Source organism: Rhamphochromis longiceps, linkage group LG15 (genome assembly GCF_057381845.1).
Source record: "Rhamphochromis longiceps isolate RC_006_pf linkage group LG15, R_longiceps_female_GT1.1, whole genome shotgun sequence".
In the NCBI taxonomy this organism is placed as follows: Eukaryota; Metazoa; Chordata; class Actinopteri; order Cichliformes; family Cichlidae; genus Rhamphochromis; species Rhamphochromis longiceps.
This window is the reverse complement of record NC_140571.1, coordinates 25,622,260-25,644,169: the sequence shown is the minus strand read 5'-3', so window position 1 is coordinate 25,644,169 and position 21,910 is coordinate 25,622,260. Positions and strand designations below refer to the sequence as shown.

At 40.5% G+C, this 21,910-nt stretch overlaps 1 protein-coding gene across 3 annotated transcripts in view; it reads right to left on the bottom strand.

Moving 5' to 3' along the window:
* col12a1b (collagen, type XII, alpha 1b) overlaps positions 1 to 21,910 on the bottom strand; it is a 151,852-nt gene that overhangs the window by 78,669 nt on the left and 51,273 nt on the right. For all 3 annotated transcript variants that reach the window (XM_085381195.1, XM_085381194.1, XM_085381193.1), the window contains exons 22-29: positions 20,756 to 20,885; positions 17,886 to 18,031; positions 16,809 to 16,935; positions 15,587 to 15,723; positions 11,752 to 11,881; positions 11,237 to 11,376; positions 9,102 to 9,234; positions 6,513 to 6,652 (exon numbers count right to left, since the gene is read on the bottom strand). In XM_085381195.1, the coding sequence (XP_085237321.1) occupies positions 6,513 to 6,652; positions 9,102 to 9,234; positions 11,237 to 11,376; positions 11,752 to 11,881; positions 15,587 to 15,723; positions 16,809 to 16,935; positions 17,886 to 18,031; positions 20,756 to 20,885 (1,083 nt within the window). The remainder of the gene's footprint in view (positions 1 to 6,512; positions 6,653 to 9,101; positions 9,235 to 11,236; positions 11,377 to 11,751; positions 11,882 to 15,586; positions 15,724 to 16,808; positions 16,936 to 17,885; positions 18,032 to 20,755; positions 20,886 to 21,910) is intronic.

Genomic DNA, 21,910 nt, shown 5'->3' with positions numbered 1-21,910 from the left:
GTCTGGTTCAGATATTTGAAGAGTAATGAAAAGCTGCACACCTCCACCTCCTTATCAGCTTGTCTGTGTCCTGCCTTCGTGTGGAAAACTACCACAGCATGAATCACATCACAGCCACTTATGAAACGATGGGAAACAGACGATTATTGACTGAGTTATTTATTAAATCAACATGAGTTTGTTTGCCTGCGCTGTAAACAAACACCAGCTGATCTTCTGTGGCGAGTGTTTGATGTCATCTGCAGTTACCGCCACTGACCACAGGTGTCGCCACACCGGCTAAAATGTTTCAGCCTCTAAACGCGCGATCATTTATCCGGATCTCGAATCATCAGCCCTCTAAAAATTCAAGCAAAGCCCTTAAGTGTGCAGCGGCTCCCAGCGGGGCATGTTTTGGAGAGGCATCCACTGGTTATTAGGAGAATGTCAGCAGAGTATTTACATCATTTAGACTTCTTTCTCTGAGAGATTTGAAATCTAGTAGACTGAGAAATCCTGAGCAAACAACTCTGCAGTCCATCACACAGTGGATGCAGCGCTGTAAACACATCCACAGAGGGCATAAACAGTTTGTGGTGGCTAAGGCATAAATTACTGGAGGTATCACATCCCATTTACGTCAGTATTTTAGGTATTTGGATGTTTTATTTTATTCTGGGAAACATACAGAAGGTGAGTATCTTGTTTAGAGACAGTGGAGTGTGTTAATAAAACAATCAGTGACTCCTGTGGGTACTGTACTTGGGACATTTTTTTTTAACCAGATAATTATTTAAATATGAGGTAACTTCACTGCTCATCTTCTAATGCAGCACTCAGTAAATGAGCCAAATATTCATCTAAAGTCTCAGAAATAAGATGACACAGGAATCATTTGTCTGAGCTTTTTTGTGAAATATGCCACAGAAAGTTTTTTATGTGTGCTTTTTCTAAAATTTTGGCTTGTCCAACAAAGGATGACTTGCAGCTTGGCAAAGAAACTAGAAGGTTAATCCTGTGTTTTCAGTGTTATGAAGGCGGTGCCATGGCAACATGCTTCAGATGTAACTTGCTCCGAGCCAGGTTATGATTGAGATAAGAGATCAACGGTTATGAAATGCACCAGTGGCTGCAGTTTGAAAACTGCTTTCTGTAATAATTAATATATGTTTGAATTCTTTTTGTATTGAATTATTATTTAATTAATTACACATGTAAACACAAATTTAATGGAATAACAGCTGTAATCTGTCAAATTCTCTTTAAACTGCACAATATGAAAATTTGATCTAGTCCAACCAGCAGACCTGTCTATGCTTGTGATTGGTCACATATTGTAGTGCCACCACCTTTCATGTAAACTCTGATGAATGGACTGATGAATGATGGGTTGACTTAACGAGTCCCTTTGTCTGATGTTTTAGCCTGATATTAGATTAAGTGGATTAAGCCTGAGAAGGAAAAGATATCCTTGATTTCTCTGCAGATTTCTTTATTGGATTAACCTTCTAGTTCTAGTAATGTGGAGTTGTGGCTCTTGTGACATTAGGGAGTTTTAAATTGATAATTTTATTCTGCTTTTGACTGGTCTAGCGTTGGCCTCCGTGTCCCATTTTATTTTGAAGGTGAGATTTCTCTGGCGTATTGGTTTAATTTGACTTCCTGCCTTCCGTTGTGCTCGTCTGGCACTCCCTGATTGATTTCATCTGCCTTTAATTGTTTCCTCATGTGTTCTGCCCTCTATCTGCATTTTTGTCCCTTTTTTTGTATTTTGCATGTGTAAAGGGCAGTTGGATCATCCCATTGCTTATCACTGTTCAGACTTCAGTCTGCAGACCTTCAGAGTTTTCACCCCAGTATAAAGCTGACCTATTTTCTCTACTATACATATGAAAAACAGCAGCCTTAGCCCAGAACTGGACTGATGAAGAAGCCCCGTTTTTTCACCCAGTTCCCAAACTTGAGAGGAAACCCTGAGCTCATCCATAAAACAAACAAGCGTCTCATCTGGTATCACATGACTGATGCTAAGAACAACAAGGCCGCACGACACCAGATGCTCTCGGTCCTCTGGCGCACACATCTGATGCAGCGAGTGGATCGGAGCTCCGTTAGACGGATTTGCAGCGCTGACATCATGCCTCGGCCGTGACACGTTGTTTGGGGGAACACTGTCATAACATCTCAGAGACAGCGACCCCCCTCTAGATTCTTCTCATACTGCTCGCAGCTTCTTTTCATCTTGTTTCCACTGCTAATGATTATTGAGTCAGCGTGTGGGAATGCAGTGTCGGCAGTCAAACGTGGGACTCCTCAAACTCACCGTCGTGCTGCTGGATGTTGTCAACAAATAAAAGCTAAATTGCTCTGTGAGGAAGGAGCCTGGAAACATGTCTGGCGGTGTGTCACTGACCTCCTCCAGATCATTGATGTGCATCTCGAGATGGAGGTGAAATTTAAAACCGAATCCAGCTCGTACTGTAAATCCAGCTGGTTCTGTTTTTGATATCAAAAGCTTTTTAAATGAGCCAGACATCAAATTACAGATCGCTCTGGTGCAGTCGGAGACCTCGAGTCTCAGACTCCACATTTTACTCCGTTTTGAAATATATTTCTCTTTGTACATCACTAAATGAGTCTACAGATTAAAGCTTTACATTAATTATACTACTCACATACCAGTTTATTAGGTACAACAAAGTCGGGGTATTTTTTTTTCTGGTTTCTCTCACTACCTTGAACTACCAGAGTTACTTCACCACTCTTCGTGTGTAACAAACAAAGAGGGTTAAGTTGACGGAGAGCTAAATGAACTCGAAGAAGAAGAAGACTTGCGAGGAACAGATAATTAACTGAACTGGCACAAAATCTAAATTGAAAAAAGGGGCACTGGCAGATCTAATGTGATATATGCACATTTATATGGTGCGTGTGTTTTTGTTGGCTTTGTTGAGCACTGAGACAGTTTTGTCAGGTGAGAAGAAGCTCCTGGGATGAGAACTAACACGTCCACGTCTGAGTGCACGGTCCTCAGCCAAAAAAGGGTGGCGTGGGAACAAGTCATGGCCTCCAGGGGAGGATTTCAAGCACCTCAGTTTGGAGCAGGAGACTGAGAAGGATTGGGACAGAGATACTGATAGTGGTCTCCTGTAGTCTACACTCCCACCTGCACCTATGAACATGTGCTGTGGGTCATGGAGCTCAGAGTAGAGCTGAAAGGGTCCAGCAGAGGTGGTTCAGACATCCTGGACGCCTCCAAGTTGTTTTGAGCTTGTCTAACTGGGAGGAGACCCATGGACAGATTCAGGACGTCCTGGAGAGATTGCGTGTCTCGACTAGATCGGTGTCCCCCACATGAGTTGTAGGAGGTGGGCTGGCAGAAGGAGGCCTGCTTAGACTGCTCTAATTCCCCGCCTGATTTTTTGTGTTTTTTGTTTTTCAAATGTATTGTATTTCAAAGCTTTATTTACTTATTTAAACTAATTCTTCAGATTTAGATTATAAGTGTAAAAGAGTGATCTGCTGTATTTCTATAGAGACTACCAGCCAGCATATGAAGTGATTAAATTAGCTGCAATATTCAACAACTTCAGATCCAGTAATATCATGTACATGATTCTGCACAAAGACTGCTTTTACTTTGGGTTTTTTGAGGATAGCTGGATCCTAAAAGGTCTTTCACTGCTAGCAGATCCTTTATTCTTGCTCACTGCCTCTTTTTTATGTAATACTGCCTGTGTGAGGGCACAGGATGCTGCACAAGAGCCAGAAAATCATTCACAAAAATTATAGCCAATTTTCACTCATGGTAGATTTTGGTCAACCTCTGTCTTGTTTAAAAAAAAATCCCTGATTTGCCCTGATTTGAAGTCATTTTCACAGAGATTAAACTGGAGATGATGATCTCATCTGCTGCACAGTTTACTTTACGGTTCACAATTAAACATTTATTCAAGTTGCATTACACAGGAGGCAAATCACAAAGCAGGTGCCATCAGTTTAGGCTCATTTATCAATAACAAACGAGATTCTCTGACTCAACGATGACTATGAACGACGATTTGACTTTTATTAGAAACACATCTAAAGAACTCAGAGATTCCTTCTTGGTAACTATGTGTTTTATGTGTGAGAATGAGAAAGCCTTTGTCTCTTCAGTGCCTTTAGCTTCTCCTTCTACACAGTTATATGTCTTTTTTGCTCAGTTTTATAGATCTTGAAGTCCCATCTCAGGAGGTAGAGGAAACTTCCCATCAAATCCAGCAGTTCATAATTGATTTGTTTCTATATGTGCTTTGGGGGCAGATTTAAAGCTCCACATCATCTTCAGATATTCACTGATTTGTCAGCAAGTGGCTGAAGCAAACCGAGACCTTCCCACTGGTCAAAAAGCAGCACAGCTGGGAACCTCCGCGCCCCGACAGCAGAACAAACCTTCGCTTTGTAAGAGCGCGCGGGGAAACTACACCTGGGAAAGGAATTTAGTCGTGTTGTTCTTTCGATCCCTCGACAAACAAACAAAACAGGAGTGGGTTTACAAGACGGCAGAGAGGGACCCGTTTTCTCATAAATGTCAAATTTACTAAACAATCATTGAAACTCGTCCATTTTGGGTGTAAAATCTTGAATAAACACTTTAGAAATCTCTGAATTCGCCTTTTGTTCAGAGTCAGTGAAGCAGCTCCAGCTATGGTCTCCTGATACAACAAAGAGCCAAGTGGTTATATCATAGAGGCCGTATTTCATGTGAATTCTGCTGCTTGGTGCACATTTCCTGCACATTAAATGATCAACTGAAGCTGCGATACCGAGGTTATATAAACTCAGTATGACCTTTTACTTTCTAAGACTCAGAGACAGAGAAGAAAAAAACCCTAACCCTTTAAAATTGAGGCCTAAATATTCAGAGATAACAACCTAACAATGTCAATGACAGCAAGACCTGGAGGGTTATGTTTGGGAGTGGTGTTCTGTTATTGGACTTCTGTGCGAATTAGGTTGTCCATAACAAACACCATGTTTGAATATCAGGGTGTACATAAGTGCATGTGGCACCAGGATACTCTAGGCTACAGGTTGATGAACAATTTTGTAATGGTATCACCGGATCTGCTGCCATATGTTCTCTGAACACTTGGATTACCACCTGCTGGTGAATTGGATCAGGCGGCGGAGCAGGATGCTGGACAAACCTGGCATACCTGAAAGTATTGTGAGGTTGTGCTGGTAATGCCTGGCAAAGGCCTAGGTCCATAAGGTCTTCAACTCCCACCTCCGGCAGAACTTTAAAAGCATCCCGAGGGAGACTGGGGAAAGTGAGTCCAAATGGACCATGTTCAGCACCTCCATTGCTGAAGCTGCTGCAAGGAGCTTCAGGTGCAAGGTGGCAACATCAGTACCAGATGGTGGAAATCTGAGGTGAAGGGAGCTATCAAGCTGAAGAAGGAGTCCTATCTATCAGGATTGGTTAGCCTTTGGGACTTCGGAAGAAGCTGATAGATGCCAACTGGCCAAGTAGTATGTGATCCTCCATTTTTACTTAACCTCCTAGGACCTGGAATCCAAAATACTCAATTTTGCTCTACAAGGACCTGATATCTACATTATACTTCTACTGTTCTATCAAAATTATAAACAAATATCCTCATATGTGGCTCTCATTTTTCTTAAAAACAAAAATAAGATAAAAAAAAAAATCTGGTAATTCTTTGTTTTTACATTCATCGGGCCCCAATATGCCGAAATATCAAAGACAAATTTAAAATGCATGCCGTGGAAGAGTTCGGGTCTTAGGAGGTTAAGAAACAATTCACCAGCTGGGCCTACGTCCTCATTTTATGTTTGACAAAGGTTTTAGCAGGTAAAGGTGAATGGCTTGGGCAGGAATTGAGCTGCAGTTTGGGGAGGGCCTCCAAGGGGGACTGGTGGCGGCTCCCAGCCTGGCAGATCTCCATGTACTAAATAGAGTTGAAGATGTTAAATAATTGAAAACGGGAGGGAGGGTGGGGCACGTAAACGAGAACGAACAGCTTGTAGGCCTGAGGGAACCTGTATAGATGAGAACCGGAAGGAGCGTGTATGGAGGCGTGGTCCGCTCCTGAAATTCCGATACAATGGATGGATGGCAGCACTGGGACAGGTTAAGAAAAAGGTTTGGATGGACTGCTAAGTTTAACATGTCTTGAAATACAGGTGTCTTCATGTACACACAAAAATATATCAAACTGTGAAACTGATTCACAAATTGCCACAAGTCTGGATTGGAGAGGAGGCAGAGGTCGAGAAATCTCACTTCTTTCTGACCTAAACAGTTTTCATTTTCAGTTCTTGCAGTTGATCACTTCAGTCAGCGCCCTCTGGAAACATCCAATGATTTTTTTTAAACAGAGATATTTTAATGTGCTCCCTTGTCATTTTCTCATCCTAACTATGATTTAATTTGTGCAAACTTCCTACATTTATGGCATATAGACACCCTTTTCTAATGTATCTGTACACTGATGATGCCATCATATTCTCAACCACAAACTTACTATGAGGGCCTCGCCTCCAGCGACTGGTCTGTAAGTGATCTTGTAATTCTGGACGGCGCCGGGGGCGGGCTCCCACTTCGCCGTCAGTGTGGTGGTGGTGGCGTTGAAAACCCTCAGGTTTTTGGGCGACGCAGGAAGCACTGGAAGCACACAGGTATGTAGAGTCAGATAAACAGCACCTGTATATGTGTGCGTGAAACGATCGGTGAAAATGATTATGATGATGTTGATGAGGAGGATGATGAAGATGGCAGTTATGATGATGTTCTCACAATCCAGCGGGTCATGGAGCTGGAAGGGTTAATTTTAGGATGAGAGCAGCAGAGTGATGAGGTTTAAACCAGTTCAGAGTGGAGTTGCAGGTCAGGAATGTCTTATTAAATCACTGGTCTCATAAAAATGGAGCTAAGTTATATATTTTTACAAAAGGAAAAGTCCTAATGCATAAAAAGGATTCTAAAATTGGACACAATAACACAAAAACACAATTATTATGGAAACAACTTCTATAACTGATGATCCTAGACGGGAACTATGATTCATTTGTGGTTTCTAACAAATAAAATTATGGCAACAACAACAACAGCATAACAAAAACGAAATTTGGCAGACATTATAGAAAATTCTGCAGTTTTTAACCAATGCTTTGGGGAAAGCAATAATGATTAGCTGTTTTGCAACAACCTGTCTTTGGGGTTATGATAACGCATTTGTTGATCATAAAAGGTAAATTTAGCAACAGCTGGACACCCTGAAACAAACCAGGGCTCTGAAATTTAGGCATAATAATAAATATGACAAATTTGTGGATCATTCATATAAGTTTTTTCTTTTTGAGTAAAGAGCATCAAAGCACATTTTTGGTAATGAGAGTGGATAAAATTTTTATTTAAAAATCAGATTTAGTTCACTAACCACCATCTCCACTACAGAACCTCTGAACAACATTAAACTGATGACGAATATGTGATGACATAATAAAATGACGTTATAATGTGAGATGAACATGACGGCAGGAATGACAAACATGTTGGGAGGATGAAACAGGAACGAGGACACTCATTCACAGTGATGGAGGTCTGTGGAGGTTGACGTGTTACTGGTCAATTTTCACACTTCTTGCATTTGCAGCCCTGAATTTGCATTCACACCACAATATAGTCCATGTCCGTGTTGCCCCAAACCTGGGGATTTTTAAAAAAAAAAAAAGCAGATTTGTTTAAATCTAAGTATGTGTATGGTGTCAAAAACATCAGTGAAAGAAGTTCAGTCATTATAAAGACATGTTTTGATCTGATATATCACTTAAATAGCTTCTAATTAGCTTGAAAATTGTGTTAAAAACTGCAGTGGTTTAAAATATTTCAAGTTATATTGTAATTTTTAAGAAGTAATTTTTATGTTTTTAAGCAGATACTAGCTGCATGATAGCTAGCAACATTAGTTAGCTAGCGATATTAGTTAGCTACCAAAATTAGTTAGTTAGCCACACTAGTTAGATGTGTTATTTATTCTATTGAAATGCATTGCTTTTCATATCTTATCTTTTGTAATTATCATAACATGACATAAATAACTCTTAATTTTGTTTTTTGCCTTGCACATATTTCTATTTTATATGATGACATTTAATACCACAGTGCTTTAGTTACTGCTGTGTAAAAGAACAATGTGCTACCTACTGCTAGAAGTTAAACCAAAAACTTGCAGAGCCTCCTCACACTGACTCTGCTATGAATTAAATAAACAATAATGGACAAAAAACAAAACAAAAAAAACAAAATGTAGACTTCAAGGATCTGTGAATGACTTCTCTGTGAGCATACTTTGATGATAGTATTCTTTAAAAGATTCTTTAAAAGGCCATCATATTTTTTACATTTCCATTCTTCACATCCAATACAAATTGGTCTATAACTTACTTACTACAGCAATAGAAACACAGAGTGAAATACAAGACCACCAGAATCCATTAAAGCCTTTTCTTTAAAATACTAGAACTGTGTATTTGATTAGTAAACAACAGATCTCTGCAAGTTGGCATGATTTTACCTGATATTCAAGTCTTGTGTGAGTTTTTCTGCTAGGGTAAAAAGTAAAACTACACTCTAAGTGCACAAATGCAAATGTTTAGCCAACAGAAATTACTTTTTTTGGTTGATATGGTTTTGAATCGGTCAGAGCTGAGCCTGCAGTACATTCGTGATAATTTATGTCAACCACGCAGCTGTGACCATCGTGTCTTTTTTGCTGAACTCTTTGCTCAGGTTTGAAGTTGGAGAGTTGTGGTGTGAACGCACAGTAAAGCACTAAAATGCATAGACATGCAGTGAAGGATGACTGAAAGAAAAAAAAGAAAGTGTGTTCCCATTAACATCGTCCTGTATGACCACGTTACCATTCCACACAGAAATCATGAACAATACAATGAAAAGGAAGCTGTCCTTCTCATACGACATACCTGGCGGCTTTAACACTAGAAAGAGACATTGAGAGGACAACAGTGTTATTTTAAAGTCATACACATCTGTGAAAGTAAAACATTGGGATGATTTGTTGGACGCTGATAAGAAGCGGGGGTTTACTTACGTGTGCGTTCATTTCCCATCAGATCTTCGCTCTCTGACTCATCTGGGTAGATGGCCGTGACAGTGACAGAGTAGTCGGTGTCAGGGTCCAAATTCTCCAGAACGTGGGAGGTTTCGTCGCTATTCAGGATAACCTAGTGACGGGTAAAAACAGCACATACATATGTATCTGTGTGTGTTTATTGCTAACCAGAAGATGTTCTTGGCGCTATGATCTTAGCCTTTCAAAGCAAAAACCTACAAGACTGAGCGCACAGTGAAAACGACAGCTCTTTAGGTCAAAGGTTAAATCTGTCACATGGAGAAAATGTCTGCCTTTGTCTGCCACAGCTTTCTGTTTTATGTTGCCATTTTACAAAGTTTCATAATTCATAGCTTAAAGTTGGAACCCGGCACTGACTTCATCTCATTCACCGATTTTTGTGCTGATGTGCATGTTGGGCCCAAAAACAACTTTGGAGGGCCGAAGCTTAAGCAGTGGAAAACAAAGGGAGCATTATTATTGCTGTGGTCGAACTGGATGTTTTCACTTAATCTTGGCAGTTTTGAGGAGTCTGTGAAACCATAATGGATTGTTCATGAGATTTTTTCCCTTCGGAATGACAGGGTAATTTTGAATTCAAACACTGACATCTTCAGTTTCATGATTGTAACGTAACCAATGCTCGCTGGGCAGAGATCCACACGTTGGTGGTTTTATTCTAGTTGAGAAAATCAGAGCAGCGAACTCAGCGACTGCAGGTGTGCTCGAATGCTGCTTCAAGCTCACGCTTCGGTTTTAATCAGAGAAAGAAAACTCTGCTAAGCTACAGGCAAAAACACTCACAAAGCTCGTTGATTGGTTGGACATGGATGAGACAACTGAAAGCAGATGTTTACCGCTGCTGCAGACAGAGCGCGCTGTCCAAGCAAAGCTCATTTGCATATTTTGAGACAAAGTACTAAAGCGGGTTTATTTACCCAGCTGCTGATAACAAATACAAATGTAACATGAAAAAAAAACTAATTCTGATATCATAGAAGTTAACATGCCAGGTGTCTTTGGCCTCAGCCAGCTGACGTAACGTTTCAAGATCCTTCACCTTCTCACAGCACACAGTTTGTTTGTTTTTGTCTGTTTTCCATCTTCTTTTTCCTTTCACCCTAAATTAACTGTGGCAGCTGGCTGTTCCTCCCTGAGCCTCGCTTTGTTGGAAGTTTCATCCTGTTAAAAGGCAGTCCCCCACCATCACCAGTTACTGCTCACTGGGCATCCTCTGGCTGCTGCTATTCTCTCGCTAACATTTTAGGGCCTTTATCTTGTAGAAGGTACAATGTAGAAAACCTTGAGGTGACTGTTGTTGTGAATTCATGTTATAGAAATTAAAAATGTATTTAAATGGGCTGAATTATCATGAGATATCTTAAAAAATGTGTTCATCTAATGCATAGGTTCACTGATCTCTCTTGAAAAAGAGATGAGACATTATTAAAAACGCACCCACAGCCACAGCCTGAATCGGTCTGTGAGGTAAAGTATCTGCAGAGACAAACACATGGCTGGAGCTACACCATGAAAATGTGCAAAACTTCAGCCAAGAAGATCTGAGATGATCTCAACCACAAGACAAGGTTAGTTATTATTATGTTACTCACTATGAAAAGTAATTATCCTAGTCTGCTATCTTAGTTAAGTCCACAGTTAAACTGTGCGTGTCGGGGTCATCATGGCCATCATAGTTTACACGCTGAGGTTTTGAAAGTGTAGCTTAAAGGTGTGCTACACATGAACAATGCTGACAAAAAGCTGCAAAAGCGCAGAATGACAACTGAATAGCATTCTGGACTCACGCCTATGAAAACAAAAGAAGTAATAAAGCACTTCAGTGTGTTGAAATGATGAAGCCTCAGCCAATGCACTAGACACTTAGATCTGAATAAACAGTGTTATCGGATGGTTTACGTGTCATCTTTTAACAAGCACATACACACATGCAGTTTGTTCTGGAAAAAGCTTGAAAATCTGATGTCGCTGCCAATAGAAACTCTGTATTCAGACATGGAAAGAACTTCTTCTGCTGCAGTCTTTGTCCCGACTCATTTGAGCACAGACATTTTATAGACATGGCCAGGCTGGTCGCATCATCACCCACTTACCTGCTGGAAGTCTGTCTCCCCCCTTTTAACCCAGCCAACACGGTAAAGAGACACGTCGGGGCCTCCGTGTTCCCATGTGACTCTGAACGAGGAGTGGGTCACCTCAGAGAACCGCAGGTTCTTGGGCGCAGGAACAACATCTGTAAACATGGACCGAAATGAGACAGAGGATGTCTTAGTGATGATGCAACAGCATGTGAAGAGTCCCTTTTTTATATTATTACATAAAGTTAAAGATATAAAAACACTTAATATTACATTATAAATATAACCCTACACATCATCTAAAGACTTTTTAGTGTAGACCAACCTTCATGTGATTGCCACTTTCCTAAATCAAACCCTGATTTTGTTTCACTTCATTTGTTCAAACGAAAAACTTAACCGAGTCTGGTTTTTTGTAGAGGTGGAGGATGCTCTGTTAGGATTGTTCCTGCTTTTGCTATAACCAGAATTCTGCACTCATTCTTTGATGAGTGCAGGATGACCAAAAAATATAAAATGTAGATTCATACCTGTGATGGCGCTGCCGAGCATCGGGGTCGCAGGACCGTCGTCATAGATCGGGGTGACAGCTAGATCATATTCTGTCTGGGAAATGAGGCTGGACAGCACCAGGGTGGTAATGTCGCCATTAACTTCGATCTGTCAAAGGCAAAATTTAATTATTAGTGACTCTTTTTTAAAAAAAAATCACTCAGAGGTTGGACAGCTACATTTAGACCCACAGTCCTGAAATACCCACAGACTTTGCAGTAAATAAAACGTGGGGGCATTTGTAGCTCAAAAGATAGAGAGAGCTGTCTACAAACTGGAAACTCAATGCTTTGATCACCAGTTCCTACACCCTGCATGCCAAACTGTCCTGATGCCTGATGGGTTATAAAAACAAACCCTAAAGCCACTGAATAAAATACCACATGAACTGATGAATGTGACCACAGTTTAATTTCTAATGCAAAACTAAAAAACTAACACAGTTCTCTTTGCCGATTAGCTGGAACATTCATTCCTGCCACAGACCGATGCCTTTAACAGAGCTGTAAGCAGTTTTAAACTATCAGTTTAAGAGAAGAGCTTTATGGAACAGGTGAAAGGTGAACATGGTTAATATATAACAATTTTAATTTCATTTTAATTTCTCTGTCTGTATGTGATGCAAGCAAATGACTGAATAACTAAGCAAAGTTAAAATTAGAAACAGACACTGCAGTTCCTCTGAAGGCCACTTGAGGCTGGCTCCAAAACAGTGTCAGTCTCCATAGACTCTAGTGGTAAAATGTGCAATATTATATACACATCTACAGCCTGAGACAAAAACATTTTTGATCTCTCTAAGGAGGGAGATTTGTTATATTTCACATCTTCTAAATGGACGTCATGGCTTGGGTCACTGTTTGGTGAACTTTAAATGTCATAATCCTCCCCAGATAGATAAAAAAAATTACTAAATAAGACTTTTATTTGATTATATGTGGCCTTGAGTTAACAGCAGCGCCGTCGGATTTATTGTGTGATGTAGTTGAGAGGTTTTTGAAAGTAGGCTTTGAGTTTATGAGTCAGATTCAAATATTTACCAACTGAGATGAAAGCAAAGAACGTAAAAGACGTGCACTTGTAGGGTCAGAGAATAGTAGGTCATCAAATAAATCAGCGAAAAGCTTTGACATATTAAAGCGCAGAGACAGTCTCCACAGTCGGATTTTTCATTTCAGCAGAGAGTTAAGTTAACTCGGGCATACATCCAGATGTGTGGGCTTCCTCTATAGAGACAAGAAGCCTTCAGCACTAATCCTTAAGAGGAGTCGAGCTGTTTCGCGTCATCTATCAGAATCTTCTGGAAATGTCAGGTATCCACGGACGGCACCGTCAGCTGCCGAGTCATCCCAGACTGTTTGTCCTCTGCTGACATCCAAGTGAGAAGTTATGAGGACAGAGTGGAGCTGGGATGATGGAGTCAGGCTGGGCTGGCTGCAGCAGTCAGCGTGCTTCTGCCAGCAGACTACGTTTCTCATAAGCACCAGGCCAACAAAGAGGAGCTGCAAGGTCGGCCGTAACTCATCACTTTCCCAGAACGAAGATATCTCTGCTGAGTAAAACTTCACCCATATGAGGCTCTCTGTGAGGCTTTATTGTTCAACACCAACCCTCAATGACCTTACAAACAATACAAGCACTTTCAAACAGACGCAACTTTTTATTCGATGAGGGAGTGACAGCTGATACGTGCCAATGGAAAAAGATCACAGCTGCACTTACTGAGCCTGATTTAGAAAAGTTGGACGTCACGCTTCTCCTCACACATAAGGTCCTGATCGATCAGGCTCCGTCGTGTGTTAAAGACCTCTTAGTATCATTTTATCCCTGCAGACCACTTCACTTTCAGACTGCAGGCATATTTGTAGTTGCAGAGTTTCTGAAAGCCGAACAGGAGGCAGAGGCCTCAGCTTTCTGTGGAACCATCTCCCCGCATCATTTCGGGAGACAGACGGCCTCTGTACTATTACAATTAGGCTTTAAACTTCTAGTTAGGGCTGACTCAGGTGACCTTGAACCGTACCTTCTTCATGTTGCTATAGCAGGGGTGTCAAACTCAAATACACAGTGGGCCAAAATTCAAAACTGGAACAAAGTCGCGGGCTAACATTAATATTTATTGAAATATATTTATTCCTCCAGATATAAGAATGAATCTTTTCTTATGGACTCAAACACGTTTTGCTGAAAAACTGAATATGGAACACGCAAAGCTTAATACTAAACAATATATATATTAGCTGTATAATACCAGTAGGCCAGCTCTAATAGTAATTTGGTATGGCTTCGTGGGCCAAATGTAATTAGGCTGCGGGCAAAATTTGGCCCGCGGGCCAGAGTTTGACACCTATGTGCTATAGGCTCCAGCTGCCGATAGACTTCCCATGATGCACTGAGCATTTCTCCTCCTCTCCTCTTTAAGTTTGTGTGTTGATGCTGATTCTACTGGGATTCTTCTTCCTGTTAAAAAGGGAGTTTTTCCTCCCCACTGTTTGCAAGTGCTTATTTTCTTAATGTTGTAAGGTCTTCACCTTATAATATAGAAGGCCTTTGAGAGCACTTTTATTGTGAAGTATGACTATATGAATAGAATGGAAACATATTGAATTAAAATAAAGACGTCCAATTTAATGCACTCTGGAAACAGACAGACATCAGTTACAGCCACTAGGTGCCCTCTCACAGTCCTTTTATCATCCATTCTGATCAGTGACTTGGAGATTGTGTAGGAGAACTGTGCGGTGCAAAAAAGTGCATAAACTCTATTGTTGGAATCAACATTCTGGTTACATTTGGTTACATTTTATTTTAAATTAAATCCTGATCTTTTCCTGAGCTTAACCAGGTAGTTTTCATGCCTTAACACAACTAAAACAGGGACATGGGGTTAAAGCCTACTTCCCCTCAACCTCCTTAAGCTGATTTTTGCTTTTTCTTTCAAACGAAAAACTCATTATTTCCTTCAATGAACAAACAATCAGCACTGAATAAGGTGACGACTTAGGAGGCCACATACTGGTGCTTTCTATGGGACGGACATGAATGGGAGGCATGCTGGTTCTCATTTTATCACTGATTAATCTACAAATTAATATTCAAATCAATAAACTGAATTAATAGTTTTGTCCAAAATCTAAGCCTGTTCAGTTTATAATAAGTTGAAGCAGTGAAAAGCAGCAAATCCTGACATTACAGAGCTGAAACCTGAATATCTAATGTATGTGCCTAGAAATGACTGTGACTAATCAATTATTTTGCGCTTTCAAACCTAGAAAGTGTAATAAACCACGACCATGAAATATATTGATCATAACTCCGCCCATAATTAACCCTTGTATGGTGTTCGGGTCTGTGAGACCCGTGTTCAGTTTTTTTCAAAAGAAAAATTAAACAATTAATTATTTTTTCACGTGTAAATGTGTTGTGTCTTTCCACTCACTCCACTTGATTATAACTGATTTATTTATAACATTTTATATAAAAGAAAAACGAGAAGCACATTAATTCATAAATGTGATCTAACAAAGGTAAAGGGAAAAAATTAACCATGTTTGCTGTTCATATGTCTTGTAATTGGGATGAAGTAAACATCTGTTGAGTAATTTAACATAAAATTGTTTGATAGTGTTAATTTGGAAAGCCAAAACTCTAGCGGGTCCACCAGACCCATGAACACTGGCTGAGTAACAAAAATACGAACACCACACAAGGGTTAAACAACTGCTGCATTAGCACTCCCTCTGAGGTTTTTCATGTATTTGTCATGTAACCCTGCAGTGGAGCTAGCACACCATCATAAAGCCACAGCTGTACCTCTTTCACTTCTCCTTCCTCAGGTTTGTAGGTGATGATGTATTTGCGGACGGGTCCAGGAGCAGCATCCCAGTTGAGCCTCATGGTGCTGTGAGTAACGTCGCTGATTCTCAGTTGTCCGGCAGCCGGCCTGGGCACTGCGGGAAGACAGGGCAAAGGAAACGTTAACCACCCTGAGTGAAGCTCAACAACATCTCCTCACTCTCAGCATTGTTGTGAAGACATTCAAAGACACTGCCGGCTGACGCTGTGAGGCCAAAACTGAAGAGCTGAAAAACAGACAGCAGCTTATTTTTTATTTTTTATTTTTTTAAAGAAAGCGGTCCTGCTTTGGTTTGTAGTGCATCTGTTTTCTATCGATAAGTTCTCAATCCAAAATTTCGGAGACGAGATCCAGCTCTTATAAAACAACAGCTGACATGAAATAAAACTCCGAAACCCCTTACCTTTCCTAAAAACCATTTCTGAGAAAAAAATGATCCAGGATGGAAGTTCTGATTTCAAGTAAACACTTTAGAAAAGTGGGGGGAGGGATTTTAAATATTTGAATTCTTTCTGAGACGGAGCGGGTCTGCGGACAGCTTTAACATAGTTGAGCTCTTTGAGGTTTGTAAGAACATGACCAGTGTACGATATGAGTTGGCTACTAAACCACTGTAGTTTACTAACCTTTCTTGTTTTATTTGTGTGGTGCTTTGCACTAACTAGTAGATATCTACTTCTATTTCTTTGTTGCTCCTGTAAAGTTTATAGATATAGTTTGCTAAGAAATCTAGAAAGCTAAATATGGACATTTGCGGCTCCAAAAAATCAAGATGATGATGGATATAAAGGTAAATTGGAGGATGATGAACTAATCACCAGCACATTGGTTCAGCGGTTAGCACTGACTCACAGACAGACGGCTCACGGTCCGACTGAGGCTGACTGTTTTATGCTTTTGGATCACTGAAAAGAACTGAAGCAGCTTCTAAAGACCTGATTCTTCCTTCAGCTAAAATACTGCTACTGGACAGTTTTTAATGAGTTTCTAATAGCATTTTTCCTTCTATCGTGACTACTTGACACCCAGGCTGATAGCTACACTCCATCTACCTTCACCTGTCCAGTGTTTGGCTTGCTGATGGAGTTTTAATCCACCGACATTACAGGAGCTCTGATCCTATTAAATATCCTCAGAGATCACATTTTAAACAGTTAAAATCAGTTTAATGTTACATACAGGTGACTCCCGTGCCCTCCAGAGGCTCGCTGGTGGCTTCTCCGTACACAGCGTAAATTCTGATGTTGTACGCTGTGTTTGGTATCAGCTGCTCCAACTGGGTACTGGTTACATCTCCAACACGTAGCTGCACAGGGACAGAGGTGAAGGAAAGTGACCGTCGGAACTAGCATACATTGAAACTGGAAGAACGGCTGAACTTGGTGTGCACAGACAAAAGAGTCGTCAAAATATTTTTTAGCATAAATAAAAACAATCAATAAGTAGCTAATAGTCCTAATGATAGTAACTTTAACAATGGCCCAGGTAACAAGTATAATACATGGATATAACAGGGGTTTTGTCTCTTACACTTCGGGGTCACCATTGGGGTCTTTGAACGTAAGCCGATAACCTCACTGATTATTCATTAAACCTTTCAATATGCATCTTCTTCTTTTAAATCACACATTAAACACAAAAAAGCAAGAAATTTTTTGAGAAATTTGATATAAAAGGGTCTTCACGAAATTGTATGTCAAATAACATGTGCTGCAAAGTAAGTTAATGCTCCCCTCTACTTCACAGTTGCCGCCTGATTTCCAGTAAAGACCACCTCACTGTACATTTAATCATCCTTTAAATTTTCCTCAGCTGTATAATCGCAAATGTAGGTTAACACCAAAGAGGCATTCAGTCCCATCTGTTCTGTTTATGTCATCTCGATGACTTCAGGCCATGAGCTAATCCTTGCCATTACCCAGCGTGTCTGAGGGCTCTGCTCTTCGTAGGCCTGGCCTGAGCCGGGCTGCAGAGGTCTACTTCCTCATTGTATCCACATCTGGAAGTAGTAAGGTGATGCAAGCAGAAGCCGGCTAATATCAAATAAATGTGGAAAACCTCAACACGCAAATAAAGAGATGTGTCAGATTTGTGTCGATCTACGTGCGAGTGTCCCTGTGTTGTGGTGAATTTGTGACATTGTGGGAACATTATTAAGTTTACTTACTCACATTGTTGGGACTGGGATCATAAATACAGTTTGCAGACCCAAACCATTGTCAGGGATAAAGTACTGTAACCTCGGTGTTCGTGTACCTCACTCTCCAGCTGAGGCTCGGAGGCATTGATGGAATTGTACAGCAGCATGTAGCCGGTGGCGCCAACTACTCCGTCCCAGCTGACCCTCATGGAGACTGAGGTCTCATCATACACGTTCATGTTCTTCACTGTGTACAGCGGCACTGAGGGGACAAAAACAGTCAGTTTAACACACGGCACAGCCATGGTCTTCTTTGGCTTTGCTAAACAGTAACAGAGGGGACAAATCTCTGTGTTTGTTGGTTCAGGCACAGAAATTAATTCCGTTTTTCAGATTTTCTGGATTAACGCTCCTTGATCTTTTAGTTATAATATGCAGAGGTGGTTTTGGTACAATAACAGGATAATGACCCCAACAGACCCAAAATGTCCCAAAGTGATCTTAAAGCTTCGGGCTTTTGATGGCTTCTGTTTTTTCAGGATATTTTTCAGGACTTATTCGTTACTTTTTGTTGGATGTCACATAAAAAAGCTAACCAACACGTTTCATGGAAACACAGAGATATAGAAGATAAAACCAGGTTAACACAGAAAGGTATTTGCTGAAGAAATCTGGCTTCTTGGACACACAGATGTCAAAATAGTTAAAAAATTTTGAATGTGCTTTTATTTGATAAAAGATGAATAAATACAGAAGAGAAGTTTTTAAAAAATAATAATAATAAAAAAACAGTGTGCTCCTAAATCCTGATCTTAAATAGTGCATAGTTAGAATTAATAAAGTCCATGAAACTGCAGTTCCTCTAATGGCCACTTGAGGCTCTGAAAGCCATGTTAAAAAGTCCAACTTTACTGCAGAACTAAACATGTTTACAGCCTCGGCTTTAGTCTCTATGGATATTTTCCCTGCATAACAACTGTATGGCGGGTGAACTCATCCATCTGGAAACTTGATTAGGAGCATGGCCACTTGAAATTACAGGTATCCTGATACATTACAGGCAGCTCTAGCTGATTACTGTCTGCTAGGCTCGTAGACAGTATAAAGGTGGATTTTCCCATGGAAGATCTGCACTGGCTTCACATTTCAGACTGAGAAGCTATATTCATTATTCAGGTCTATGGTTTGGCCTCACCTCTGCTGAACTGGACTTCTGATGTGTTTGTGCCTTTTGGAGCATTATTCTTGGAATTATCTGATAATATGGCTCGCTTTGTGGTACACACTGTTCAAGAAGTTTGGGCTTCAGCCTTGACGAGTGAATATTTTATCAGGCTACTTAACACTGACCAGCAGGGATCTGTGCACCCGCACAGTTTATGGACGCAGCTTTCTAACCAAACTAACTATCTTTAGCTGAAGACTTAGCACCCAAGCCTCTCATCAAAATAAGGTTACTTTTAGGACCAAGAAACAAAAATGCTAACAGGCTTCAAACCAATGGGAGAAGCTGGCTATATACGTCTTTTATTTACAGTCTATGGTAATCGCATTAAAACCCAACCTAATTTTTTTGTATTGGAAAGCGAGAAGAAAGGAGGATGAGTATTTCACACTTTTGCTTTGAAACTGGATGTAACCTTTTAAACACCCACAAATGTGTGAATTTTGGCTTTTTAAGAGTGTGGCTTTGCAAAAAAAATCCCACCTCCTTACTGTTTTAGCACTATGTGACATCATGATATATGTCACCCCCACCCAAACCCACAGACCCCAGACCTTTATAGACACTGTTTTAAGAAGGACATTATGACCTAATCGAGTGTTAGTTTAAAAATTACAGTAAACAAAGCCACAGTGATCTGACAGCTGCTGGCCACCATAAAACCGACAGCAACACAAGAGCCAGTTATTGTTTTATGACAGTGAGAAGCCGCTTGTTGTAAAAATCAATCACACATTTTAGCACAAATAAAGGGAACTTTAAAGGACAAATGAGCAAATAAAATCACTTAGAGCTGTGCACTAAACACGTTGTTAAACTCTATCAGTTTATCTAAGATACATGCAACGACCGCAGACCTGATTAATTTTAACAGTTGCCCCATTTTTCCTACTCCGACTAACATCCGCTCTCAGGATTGCATCATGGGACTGTGTTAAACATATTTCCACCTCAGATCAGATGCTAAATATATGTAGTATAAACACAGATGCTGGACCAGATATGAAGGCGGGCAGATGACTTCCATGGATGTGTGTGAAACAGGTTAATGAGCGGAGAAATCAAGCTGTTTATCTCACAAACCATATGGAAGAAATAGAACGCTTTCCCACAAATGTGAAGCACCACAATGCGATGATACTATCGGCCTTCAAACCTCTTCTTTAATCATGTCTTTGAACTAAGAGGTTTTAAAAAAATCAACAAGAATAAAAACTCAGCTCTTCTCTCAATCGGCAAGAGCCGTTTTTGAATTTTGGAGAGTGGAGAAACAATCCTGCTTAAGCCTCTGAGGTTTAAGATAGGCTATGAAGCTCCCAGCACACAGTTTTAGTGCTGATGTTAATGCCAGAGGCAATGTCTCTCAGAAAGGTTTGTAAAGGCAGACAGTGCTTGATTTTATACACCTGTGGCAATGGGACTGAAAGCACCTGAAATCAAAGAATAAGCTTTGTTTCTCAGTACTTTTGCCCTTATAGTGTAGCATAGTTAGATTTAGGGCAGGGATCATCACCAATGATGACCATCATGAGATCATCATTAATGACTTAGAGCAGGGGAATCAAACATAAGGTCCAGGGGCCAGTTGAGACTTCTATCTGGAGTCTAATATTGGACTTTTGTGGATCCGAACAGGCTTTTTGCTGTCTCTGCCCCTCTTCAACTGTCCAACCACTCCAACACCCGTGAAACATAACAGCAGTGCACACATTATGTCCGGCACAGAACAAGAAGGTACAGAGGTGAAGAGGAAATACTCACATGTGGTCTCAGTGCCCTTCAGAGGCTCGCTGTTCACCTCGCCAACCACAGAGTAAACATTGACAATGTATTCGGTCAGATGCGACAGTTTCTGCAGCACTAAGGTGTTCACGGATCCGTCGACCAGCACCTGAAATGATAAAGGACTGGTTATCATTCCATAGCTGGTAAATTTCACCTCAGAAAGTAAAAAAAAAACAGAGTGCCTGGGATCAAAAACCAAAGAAGCCTCTCTTCGTGATGTCTGTGAAGGTTCTCAGTCATCCAGGTCATCGTAGTCAAAGGAGCTTACAAAGAAAAGCGTCTGGACTTCTTTAAGTTGCTTGAAGACGTTTCACCTCTCACCTCTCTTCGTGATGTCATTAAAACTTTTATCTGTCTTTTCACCGTTGGATAATTGTAGTCTGTTGAGCCTGAATCTATTGTGCTGGTGGGAAAGTCCTCGTGCGGGATGTTCAACTTGGCTTTGAAATAGCGTCACATTCCTGCACTATTCTGCTGGAAAATCAAACCCAGCCGAGAAATAACAAACAAACACAAAGAGTCTGCAGCTTCTCAGGCTGGTGGGCTCTTCAGTTTGGTAATCTGGAAAATATCTCCCTCTTATCAAGTTATTTGTGTCTGTGATTCATTAAGCTCAACCTGTTTCCAATGGATCTCGACCACAGTTTTTCTTGACTCCACTGGTGTAACCTTACCTTAATCTTTATTGAATCAGACACTCAAGATTATCAAAATAGGATGGGAAACAAGCTGATAAATTCTCTTTATTTATTTATTTTTTAGCACAAACTTTAGATTTAATTTACTGGAAGCAACCATAAAGATATATTTGTTTGCAATGTGGAGCCAGGATTATACTTGCTTGCAGAGCAGTGAACCCTTGCTCTGGTAAAGCCACTGTGATCTGTAAAGCCACTGTAATGTGCCTATAATACTTATAAGATCTCTCAGTATGATCATCTGCTTTGTAACAGATGAACATACTTCAATACATTAAAATAAAAAAAGGTTTGTTTTGCAATAGTTTTTCTGGTCCAGCCCACCTGAGTTTACATTGGGATACATGCAGCACATTAAATAAAGGGAGTTTCAGCTGATATGAACACTCACGTCACATACCATGCTATTGTGGGTTAAAACTAGCTGATAATG